The 12388-nt window shown below is 40.0% G+C and overlaps 1 protein-coding gene across 1 annotated transcript in view; it reads right to left on the reverse strand.

Annotated features, from left to right (window-relative positions):
- kirrel1a (kirre like nephrin family adhesion molecule 1a) overlaps window positions 1-12388 on the reverse strand; it is a 66573-nt gene continuing 54185 nt past the window's right edge. The window contains exons 12-15 of the mRNA XM_060934236.1: window positions 11629-11736; window positions 11306-11433; window positions 8721-8798; window positions 1-6797 (exon numbers count right to left, since the gene is read on the reverse strand). Coding sequence (XP_060790219.1) covers window positions 6192-6797; window positions 8721-8798; window positions 11306-11433; window positions 11629-11736 — 920 coding nt within the window. The 3' untranslated portion in view covers window positions 1-6191. The remainder of the gene's footprint in view (window positions 6798-8720; window positions 8799-11305; window positions 11434-11628; window positions 11737-12388) is intronic.

The raw sequence follows: 12388 nt of genomic DNA on the forward strand, positions 1-12388 counted from the left end.
TTTATTTGATATACTGTGAAAAAATAATTACATAACATTTTTTAAAAAAATATTGGGGGGAAAAGATAATGAAATAAAAAAATGAAAATTTATTAACTTCTGTTGTACAACTGTAGAATGCTTCAACTATGAAGAACAGTACGGTAAGATCAACATTTGCTTTCTAAGACGCAAGTATACAGGATACAGTCCTACCAGCAGAATAAAAGTATTGGAGCAGGAACTTTAGGGAAGTAAAGGATTACATAAAGATATTTGTACACAAAGAGATTCACAAACACACACACATCATTCTCCTCCAGCCTTAAATTGGCGTATAAAGTGTTGGATTATAAAAGTCATGTTTTCCTAAGGCCACTCTTTTTTTTTCTTTTAAATCAACACATATTCATATATCCCTCTTTTAGTCCTCATGGAGCTTCAGTCCTTTGAGAAGGAAGTTGGAGGAAGACCATGTCCTCAAACATAGGTTAGGTCACACCTCCCACTACTTCTTTCTCTGTCAACTGCTCAAAGTAATCAAATGTACCATAAAGACATACTAATGGGCAGCACAGGCAGGTATAAAGGTGCTATCTGTTGATGGTGAGCATCTCGTTCTGCTTGAGTGCTCTTTGGCACCGCACTGGACTCCAGCCAAGTATAACAAACACAGCTCATTATTTAGGGTTGTTCTTTTTTAACAACAGGTCATAAAATCTTTAAAATCCATTTCCAAACGTTAGTCCTTCTGCCAATTTTCCCTTGCGCTGTTGAAATGTAACAATACTGCATTTAAAGAGTGCATCACACTGAATGATATAAAATAATACTTGAAATAGGAGTAACACATGGGAAAGTATTTACAAGACTCCTTCAATTGAAAGGCATCGAAACCCAGACGACGGCTGTAGACAGCAACTCACTGTTCCGTGATGGACGACCATTACGAGACGGACTGTCTTCGTCTTCACCATCGACAAGATCATGATCCTTCAAAACCTGTCTGGTTTCATATCCACAGACCAGGTCTGACTTTTACTGGTCAAAAAAAATGCTTCCTCCAACTTAGGTGTCTGTGTTTGGCACAAGTAGCAGGTGTCTCTGTGATAGTGTGTGTGGGAACAGTCCCCAATGTATTAGGTATTGATAATCTTCACATCATAATATATATATATATATATATATATATATATATATATAAAATGTGTGTGTATGTATAAACATTCTGTTCTCTGGGATAAGACCCTGGGAACCCAAAACTGTCAAGAAATCCATCCAAGAACTGGCGACAAGCTCAGCTCCACTTAGTTCATTATGATGTCTTATAATAATAAGGTGACGGCATAGCAGCCTGATCTGAGATCAGTATGTGTACCTAAGGCTGGGTCATCTTTTTTTTTCTTTCTTTTTTTCCATGTTTTGCAGTCCCATACCCTTTAAAACACCTTTTTTCTGTCACCGTTATTACTGTTGAGTCCAGAAGCAACAAACACAAACAAATCTGCATATTTCCTTGTTTGTTGAGGTGAATATCACCTAAATAAAGACTGACACTCTAATGATGAACCTTTGGTCCACAATTCTTTACAGAAATATGAGAAAAAAAATAATTCTGTATTTCGGGACTAGTCAAAACACTCTAGCCTAGTGTGCAAATGAGAGATTACAGGTAGATTATAAGGGTAATAATCTATGCTAGAATACTGGAATGCAGTGCAAACAATGACCCCACTACAAAGCACCGTGGAAACGAGTGGGGAATTCAGACATATATATATATATATATATATATATATATATATATATATATATATATATATACACACACATATACTGTATATATATGCAGCTATACTGTATGTGCTCAAAGATCAACTAATCATCATGTAAAAACACTTTGAAAAAATATATGGTTTATTACGATGCCCCCTTGCGCATCTCACTACATCCTCCACCAACTCATGTGCCAACCCAACGGTTTGTCCCATCGTGAAAAATCCAGGAAAGAAAGAGAGAACGAGTGAAAGAAAGAAAAATAGATGTCATTGGCCACGGATGATGGCTTCCTGAACTGGTCTCTTTTCCTTCCTTACGTGTCTATTTTTATATCAAAAGTGCTTTAATTCAATGATATGAGTTTCAACTTAATTTAATTAATGAGAATGAACGCATTCAGCCACAGACAACTTTGTAAAAGGTAAGTGAACCACATATAGTTTTTTGTTCCTATAATTGTTCTAAGTGATAAGGCTTGTAGCCCACTTCATGAGGTAGCTTAGCAATCTAGAATACTGACTAGATACTAATTAACAGGTAAAGCAGGTAAGTGTTTTGACCTTTCATCACCTAGTGTCCAACTGATCACACATACTTTGTAGGGGTGTAACGACACACATGATTCAAATTTGACACGATTTCGATAGGATGGTGTCTCGGTGCAATATATTTTCATCTATCCATCCATCCATCCATCCATTATCTGTAGCCGCTTATCCTGTTCTACAAGGTTGCAGCAATATATTTTCATGACAGTGAAAATAAAGCATCGTCTAAATGCATGTTTTCGGTTTCCGTTTTCTGTTGATTAAAACATTGAGCATTATAAAAGTACGATAACTGAAATGCAATAATGACTGTTTGTGTGATCCATTCAGACTCTTAGCAGCATATAACAAAAAGCTGTGTACTAGGAAGTAATACAATTAAAGGTCTAATTAAACTTTTTTTTCAAATTCTGCTGTTGGATGTTTTTTGAATCCCGTGTTCTCCATTACCAAGCAGGGTCTCACATCTGTAGCTCCCAATCTCTGCTCTGATTTTCTGTAATCAGTAGAGAGACGTGTGTATGTGTGTGCTGCTTTGTGTTTTCATCTCGTTCTACCAACCGACACAGAAGCTTTAAGTCACCGTCTATCAGAGTTTTAAGCCACTGGGAATCCAAAGTGCTCCTGTACACAAGGATTTAAAGATTTGTAGGAATTTTCTAGTTCATGTTTGGTGTTGACGGTTGCCATTGCTGCTTGCTAATACGCTAATATGTTAGCATATTAGCTTGTGAAAAACAGCGTGCTTAGAAGAAAATTGAGCTGATTTGTAATTTCGAGGAAGTTACTTTTTCAACAGAGAGTGTGTGAGCCCTGATTAAGTTTGAATCAGCTCATGTACACTACCGTTCAAAAGTTTGGGGTCACCCAGACAATTTTGTGTTTTCCATGAAAAGTCACACTTTTATTTACCACCATAAGTTCTCATTCTCTCATCTCATTATCTCTAGCCGCTTTATCCTTCTACAGGGTCGCAGGCAAGCTGGAGCCTATCCCAGCTGACTACGGGCGAAAGGCGGGGTACACCCTGGACAAGTCGCCAGGTCATCACAGGGCCGACACATAGACACAGACAACCATTCACACTCACATTCACACCTACGGTCAATTTAGAGTCACCAGTTAACCTAACCTGCATGTCTTTGGACTATGAGGGAAACCGGAGCACCCAGAGGAAACCCACGCGGACACGGGGAGAACATGCAAACTCCGCACAGAAAGGCCCTCGCCCGCCACGGGGCTCAAACCCGGACCTTCTTGCTATGAGGCGACAGTGCTAACCACTACACCACCGTGCCGCCCCTCCACCATAAGTTGTAAAATGAATAGAAAATATAGTCAAGACATTTTTCTGGCCATTTTGAGCATTTAATCGACCCCACAAATGTGATGCTCCAGAAACTCAATCTGCTCAAAGGAAGGTCAGTTTTATAGCTTCTCTAAAGAGCTCAACTGTTTTCAGCTGTGCTAACACGATTGTACAAGGGTTTTCTAATCATCCATTAGCCTTCTGAGCAGGGCTTTGAACCGGTTCAAGGAACGAAAACCGGGAACTTTTTCTATTTCACATGGAACAGAAACGAAACCAGAAACTTTATTATTTTTTATGTTCCGGAACAGAAACGCTTATTAAAAATAATGGTAACCGGTTAATACCGGTTTTTATTTCGTTCCTCAAAGTTTCCGTAGCCTACAAATAAAAAAGCCATTCTTCTCCTGTGCAAGTTTCTATGACCCGCTGGGGTTCACTTCCTGTGTGATGTTCGCTGACTGAATGGAGAGCGCGGGAAGGTGGACTGCTATCACGTCTCCATGTGATAAAGTGAGTAATTGCATTACTGAGTGTCTGAGCAAAGAAGAGCCTGAACGTTGCAACCTCCCTATTGGCTGTTTGTAAAAATGTATCAATTGTTGCCCTTCCCACGGGAATCATCGCGGGCTCGAGAGACGAGACCTGACGAGTTAGTTCGTTGGTAGCAGAACAAAATGTCTGGACACAAATCGGGTTTTCAGAAAAGGAAAGAAAATAAACGGAGGGTCAAAAATACAAAAAAGGAGGCAGAAAATGCAAAACGAGTTTTAAGGTAGGACAAATGGTTACTTTTCTGAGGCAGCCCGCCGTGGCTGCAGGCTTTCAGTTGTGTCATTGAATGGTTACTTTTCTGAGGCAGCCCACCGTGGCTGCCTGCAGGCTTATTTATTATAGCCCATTTAATTAAAATAGTTGATATAAAATGTTTATAGTTATAGTTATGTGATGGTTGTCCTGATTTAGACTGGTGTTTTTTTTTTTTTTTGGGGGGGGATGCGCGATGTTGCACCCGGGTCCAGATTAGGGCAGAACCGGCCCTGGCTACATTTCAGGTGTAGTTTGTTTTATGAATGTATGTACTTGCATAGATGTGTACTTGGTCTTCCAATATGGCGCCTAACAAAATCTCACGGCGCGGTGACGTCATGCGGTAGCCCTCTATAGGGCCTGACTAGCCTTTGGTAACACACTAAACGAATTATCTTTTCATTTTTGGCACTTTTTCTGTTTGTGTAGATGGGAAGACATACTGAGAATCCAAATCGCCAACATTTGAAATAATAATTGTTTTGAATTATTTCTTGTCTTATTTAATGAAGGTTGTAATAGAATTAGCCTACATTTGGCTTAAGCTGGATGAGACAGAGACATAATTTTATAGCCATTTGTTAAACAGCTGACAGGGAACATAATTAACCGTTCCGGGAACGAAATTTTTTTGTTCTAACCGGTTCGGGAACGTCTATTTAATGGTGGAACCCAAAACCGGAAACGTTAAAATTCCGTTTCTGTTCGGAACAAACCAATAGGAAAAAAATTCTGGTTCAAAGCCCTGCTTCTGAGGCAATGAGCAAACACATTGTACCATTAGAACACTGGAGTGAGAGTTGCTGGAAATGGGCCTCTATACACCTATGGAGATATTGCACCAAAAACCAGACATTTGCAGCTAGAATAGTCATTTACCACATTAGCAATGTATAGAGTGGATTTCTGATTAGTTTAAAGTGATCTTCATTGAAAAGAACAGTGCTTTTCTTTCAAAAATAAGGACATTTCAAAGTGACCCCAAACTTTTGAATGGTAGTGTAATATAAGCAACATTTTTATACCAAATATCCTACTTTATTATGCAGCCTGTTGAATTTATTACCACATCGAATCAAAAGCCCTGCACTGAATGATATAATATGACATGCTGTATCGTTACACCCCTAATGCTTTGGTAGCCGAGGATATCTGGTCATATAGTGTTGTGCTTTGTTTAGTGCTTTGCTCATGGCTGGATGTGAGGAACGAATAAATGTCTGTGAGACTGTTTAGTAATCATCATCGAACCACTGCAAGTCTACTGTAGGCGTCATCTCTGTTATATTGCTTTCTTATTTTGTCTTGTAAAGGTGTGGAGACGAGTTGAAGAAGCCATTAACAAGAATTCATACAAAAGTCTTCCATGACCACCGCTGCCATGTTTAGTTTTTGTCACAGACAAACACAGAAGTCTCCTTCAGTTCTCAAGATGTGTCTGTGGCCATGCTAACTCCTCACCTCTACAGTCAGCATTCTGAAGATTTTTGATCCTTTATTAATGCTACTTTTTCATCTTGATTGTGACTTTCGCTAGCAGCTCCTTGAGCTGAGGAGATAAGCCGAAAAAGCTGAAAAGAGAATTCCCTCACCTCTCAATTTCCCTCCCACTCGCTCTCTCTCTCTCTTCTGTGCTTTCTGATCTGAATCCTACCACTCATTCTCTCTTTCTTTACAACTTCCTCCTGTGTATGTTTGTGTGCATGTGGTCAAGTGTGTGTGCTGAAGTGAGGAAGAGCAGCGCAGCATGGCATTACGCTCCTCCTTCACACGTGCGTCTGCATCCTCTGTGTGTGTCGGTGGGAATAGTCGGAATGCTGCGAGGTGTAGGAAAAACGTGTGGAGCTACCGTACTTCCCGAGTCCGCTCTCTGGGGTTGCAGCAGTACCTCCGACGCTTACACTCGGCCCTACGCTGTACATCTCATATGCTGCGCCGCTTTCTAATGGAGCGAGGCTGGGAGGAGCAAAGCCAAGACGATACGTGGGGTAGTGTGACGGGTAGCTGTAGTTCTCGTATGGTAACTGAGGTGTTGAGTCTAGGAGACTGCATTCAGCTGAAAAGTCACCTGTTTGAGGTCCGGAGCTGGGCGGAGGCTGCTGAGACTGACTTGGTCTGCTGAAGGTGTTGAACTGGGCATAGCTGAGTCTGGAAGGAGGTCGAGGGTCGTAGCAGCCGGCTCGTGACCCAGGAGCCAAGCTGCTCGGTGTTCCAGGACCTGCTGAAGCTCCGGTGCCTGAGCTACCACTAACAGTCGCAGCGCTACCTGGTGCAGAAGAGGTCCGATAGTCAGAGTAGTGCATGGAGCGGGAGGCAGGTCGGACTTCATCATGGGTGGAGGCTCGTACGTTGTAATAGCCGTTGGTTGGGTCCTATAAGGAAAAATAAAAACACTGAGTGTGCACAGTAAAACCACACGGGTGCATTTTCCGTGGGTGCATACAGAGATTGCAAAAGTTTGCATCACCTGTGCGTTCTGGGCAGAAAGGAAAAACAAAATAGATTTTAAAGAAGTTTTTTTTTAACCTTCTTATGTGTATCTGCCACAAATCCAAAAATTATGGCAAAATGACCAACAAAACAGTTGAAAAAAAAAATCCAAGTTTTGCGACAACTCTTTGTTTTGAAGAAAGTCTGGCAAAGTCGTTGAGAAGATTTTTATCAAATCACTTTCTGCACCTTTGTCAAGTTTTGCTATTAGCAATGAAAATCATTTTTATTTTATTACTTACCTATTTTGGGAATAATGATGGTACTCGTTCAGTGTAACATCCAGTGATAAACATGTTAAGCAGTACATGTGCACATCAGAGGGGAACCGTCAGGGCCTTCTAGGCCTTCAGAGGAGGCCCAAACTTATCAACATTTCAAATGTTATATTTAATTTCTTTCATTCTTTAATTTCTTTCCTAATTTCATTATAATTATTCTCTTCTAATTTTAATTTGGCCTCATTTTCTATCAAATTTGCTTCAGAAATGAAAGGGTTACTGTCCTGAAAACGTTAAAATAAAGTTATCCAGTGAGATTTTTTTTTGTTTGTTTGTTTGTTGTCTCTATCCTGAGAAGAGTTTAGAGCTGGCTCACTCATTGGTTAGGACTTCATTGCCAGAACAGAAGGCCGTGGCAGTGTATATTTATGTCGGAAGTGATAGATGAATTAACCAATCAGATTTTGATTTACAGTGGGAGGGACCAAAAATTTATCACCATAAGCCTTCTCGAAGACCAATGTGAGCTTAACCACGAGTCGGCGCTGTCAGTGCAGCAGTGAAGTCACCTTCCAGCTGGTGTAGTGTTCATCAGTAGTGTTAGCAAATGCTAATAAAGCAGTCAAGCCAGTGTTTTCGAGAGCAAGTAGCACAGGCTAATGACCGAGAAACTAAAAGATTTCTGTCTCCAGACTGTTCTTCCACGCACATGGAGCAATGTCATAATTAAGTTGTTTTTTTTTTTTAACTTCCTCAAATCCCTCTATTGTAAAATATGTTAATTTGTTGGGTTCTGTTAATGGTTCCACTATTGTTTCTGATGGGGTGTTAGTGTAACACACCTGTGGAAATTATCGTGCTTGGGTTGTGTGGAAAGGGGTAAGCTGGCTTTGTGAATCCTGCATGGACAATATTCATTAAAATATATGGTATTTATTTTTTTGATGTAAGAATGTTTTGACACACATCCGCTGCTTGTATCGGATCAAATATGTAAATTAGTGTTGTAAAATTCTATGTGAAACATTGAGTGTTTATCTGAGTAGCCAGTTGGCTGGGTGATAACTGATGTATTATGTTGTAGGGATGCCAGAATTCTTTCCCCGGTCTCTGTGTGTTGAGAGCCCTGTCATTCATTGTTTTCCAGAATAAATGCTGACAGATGAACTCTTCGCCTGCTCTGCATCATCTATTAGCCACACAAAGACATTTAGTTATTATTAGAGTACCTGACTGGTTATAGTCGGTTACACATTCGCGCCAGTATTTTTCACGCAGACTTAAGTATTCATTTCCCTGTGTAATTTACTTAGTTACTTTTAAAATCAACATGGACAACTATACACAATGGAGCGACATGGCAGCCTGCCGCTAATCCCTTGCAAAATCCTTGGCCCTGTTGCTTTTTTGGTGTCTGGTGAAGTTTTGGCTGAGCTCAAGTCCCAGCACGAATAGTAACGGTTCGCCATTGGTACACATAAATATGCTGCACTGAAGGACAAACAGCTTGTGTGCATGTGTGTGTGTGTGTGAGAGAGAGAGAGAGAGAGAGAGAGAGCTTGCACGTGGGTGTGTCTCACTCACCTTGATCTCATAGTCCTGACGCGTGTCCAAGGTGTCACTGCGTAAGTCCGGTTTGATATCAATGTCATCTTTAAAAGGCTGAGAGGAGGGAGAAAGGGTCACAGAGGGCAAAAACTAAACAATAAATGACAAACCAACCAAGAAGGGGAGCAGAAGCAACATAAGAGGGAAAAAATGGGTTAAGAGAAAGAGGAAGGCGAAGATAAAACAGGAGGAGAGGGAGGTTGAGAAAGAAAAGAGGATTAAATTCAGTTTTTCAGTGCAGTCCTTTAGATGAAATACAGGGAGTAAGACTTTTTGACTGTTGGAGTGCAGTTTAGTGTGTAGGGAGGTTTCAAGATGACATATTAATGGTCAAGAACATAAATAATGATTCAAAATTATTTTCATTGGCTGAGTTTTAGAAGTGACATGATGGCCAAAGATTTTATAGTATCCCCGAGTTAGTACTGAGGAGTATTAATGTTATACTGCTATTAAAAAAAAAAAGCATTGTGACCATAAATCACATTTACAGTGCATTTATACATAAAGGAATTGCAAGCCTGTCAGATATGTCCGAGTTATGCAACAACCAGAAAATTCATCTCTCTTCTGCTATACTGTTAAACGTCACATTTCTGCAGGTTGTGATATCCCTGGCCTGTCAGAATATCCTGTCAGAGCACCTCTGCGACACATCCAGATACCGTGATGAATATATGATGGGACTCTTGGGTTGCCTCTGTGATTTATGTTCAAGGATGAAGGCGTGTTGTTGTTTCTTTACTTTTAAAGAACACTACGACTGACAGCACAAAAGCTCAGTTCTCATATCGACAGAGAGACAGCGTTTCTGCTTTGCATTTTATTCTTTGCAGCTGTAATGAGTTTAATCAGACCTAAACGTGACCCCATTTGCTGCTTACATTTCAAAGCTCAAACACTGAGACACACAGGTGGATAAGATATTGTGAGATGCCTCTCAGTTCGTACTGACATGGAGGAATAGTTATCTTCGTTTCTCAGCACTGAATGCTTTATACATTTGTGTCAGCAGTAAGACAGATAGCCTTGATATGTTTTCACAAAACTACATCTGGTAACACAGACTGTCTGTTGAATAGCTTTTAGACTTGTAGCTACTCCACACTGCGTGCTCCGTGGTGCACCAACAACTACATGCTGTGAGCAAAGCAGTAAATACAGGATATTACAAAGATATGACGTTTATCTTCAAGTGGTAAATGTATTCATGAGTGAGCAAAGCAAAAAAAAAAAAAGAAGAAGCAAGTGAATCAAATTAATTTTAATTTTGTACCGGTTTGCCATTTTGATAACGCATGTTATCAAAATAGGGGCAGCCCGTTCTGGGTTCGAACCCAGCGGCCGGCGAGGGCCTTTCTATGTGGAATTTGCATGCTCTCCTCATGTCTGTGTGGGTTTCCTCTGGGTGCTCTGGTTTCCCCCACAGTTCAAAGACATGCGGTTAGTTTAATATAGGGTGGCCTTGGGCCGAGGTGCCCTTGAGCGAGGCACCTAACTCCCAACTGCTCCCCGGGCGCTGTTAGCATGGCTGCCCACTGCTCTGGGTATGTGTGTGTGTTCATTGCTCACGTGTGTGTTCACTGCTTCAGATGGGTTAAATGCAGAGAGGAATTTCACAAGTGTATTATGAATAAAGTTGTTGTTATTGTCTAGTCAGCGGGAAAACACTGGGAGTGACATCATCAGAGTGAAATATCGGGAATTATTATACATACAGTACAGGACCCTTTTTTGATGAAATAAAAACATGTATTCTATTCCCTTCTAGCAGGTTTCATTCATTTGGTTTGATAGCATGCAACATTGTTAGCATATCGCTTATCCTACATGTATAACGTCACTCTACCCAATGGAGAATGAGCGCTGAATATGGTTTACGATATTGCATGGTTGTCAAGACATGACGTCACACGTCGGAGACGTAAAACTTCCACACTAGCGTGCGACTGTGACAATTTGTAAACAAACATGGCCGCCAGGCTTGCGTTGGTAAATACGGAAAATTTTGAGAGAATTTTGAAAGAGAAAAGACGTGTTGAACACCTGAAAGGGATATGTATAATAATAATATTGGCTGGCTTTTTTTCATAGTTTATCAGATATATTCCATTCAGCTAGTTGAATGGAATATATCGGATATACCACTCAAAGCCAGCCAATATTATTTAAATACGTCACTCAGAGCCGCGATGTATTTTGTATGAAAAATGCGAGTTTTTCAACATGATAAGATAAACTTTATATCTTCAAGCCAACGTGTGATTTTCTTTTTATTATATAGACACATTCACAAACAAAACGTACCCAAATTTATCAAAACAATTCATCAATTTCTTCATGACTGACATATAGAGATTTATTATTATTATTATTATTATTATTATTATATAATTTATTATTCACTCATGTCCATATAATATTAACCTGTATGTAGTCACGAATCTCCTTGGAAATAGCTGTGATAGGTATACAGCTTTCACGCTTGCTTTTAAGTAATACTCAAAATTTAGTATTCAAATATTTAAGACTCCATTGCAGATCTGAAAATATCGACTCACTGAGTACATAGCCTTGACCATGCGGCTTGCTGTGGAGACGCTGGCTGAGTCTTCCTCTAAGCTGTGGGTTTCTTTATTTATTGTCTCCACCTTAATGTCTGGCTTACCAAGTGTGACCCCGCGGCGACCTGGGAACCATACAGATACACAATTTTATTCATTTCTTACACAGCTATCCTGAAAATCAACATATCTGTGGATGTGCATTAAGATTATGGGCTGTAGGAGAAATACATGCCTTTATTAATACACACTTTAAACCATAGGTGCAGTGAATAATAATTTTAATAAGCCAGTAAAAATGTATGTGTGTGTTTTCGTACTTCCTTTCCGTTGACGATATACGAACAGGAATAATGCCAGCAGACAGAGCAACAGCAGAATGGTGCAGCCTACAGTGCTGCCGACAATGATACCAACTGGGACGATTTCTATGTGAGAGAAATGACAGGTTCAGGTTAAATACCTGCATGTAACCAGGAGCTGACTATTTGTTTCAAACTGTGTTACTGTACATAAGAGGTGTTATCTGGAAATATTAGACATATTGTCTAAACATGAAAGCCTGACAAAATACTCGACCTGGATAATATAAAGATAACACTCATCAAAATCAAACCTAGTTTTTAGTATTGATAATTCAGTGATAATTAAGTATTGATGCAGTTGCCTCCCTTAATTCAGCAACAGAAACAAAGGTAGTGCGAAATTAGCTCAGTTTTCTTAAAGGAGATACGCAGAACCATGGCCTCACTTTTTGTTTATAAATGCCTTGAGACCTCAAGAATGGCACAGGAATAGTTTTAAACGTTAACAATAAATCTAATATAGTAATTTTTAAGATTAAAATTATTCATATAGGTAGCGGTCTGAGTGAATAACCTTGACATCTGTGACGTCACAGCAGGAAGTCTATCGGTCTCATCGCCATTTCCGCTATACTAAAACACAGAGCTGACTGCAACTCCGATCCTCCATTTTGAGCTAATTTATCGCCATGCCACGTAGATGTGCTGCTGGCGGGTGCAGTAACACGACAGAAGGTGGATTTATGTTGTATTCATGGCCCAAGAATGTTCAAAC

The sequence above is a fragment of the Neoarius graeffei genome, chromosome 1, assembly GCF_027579695.1.
Source record: "Neoarius graeffei isolate fNeoGra1 chromosome 1, fNeoGra1.pri, whole genome shotgun sequence".
Lineage (NCBI taxonomy): Eukaryota > Metazoa > Chordata > Actinopteri > Siluriformes > Ariidae > Neoarius > Neoarius graeffei.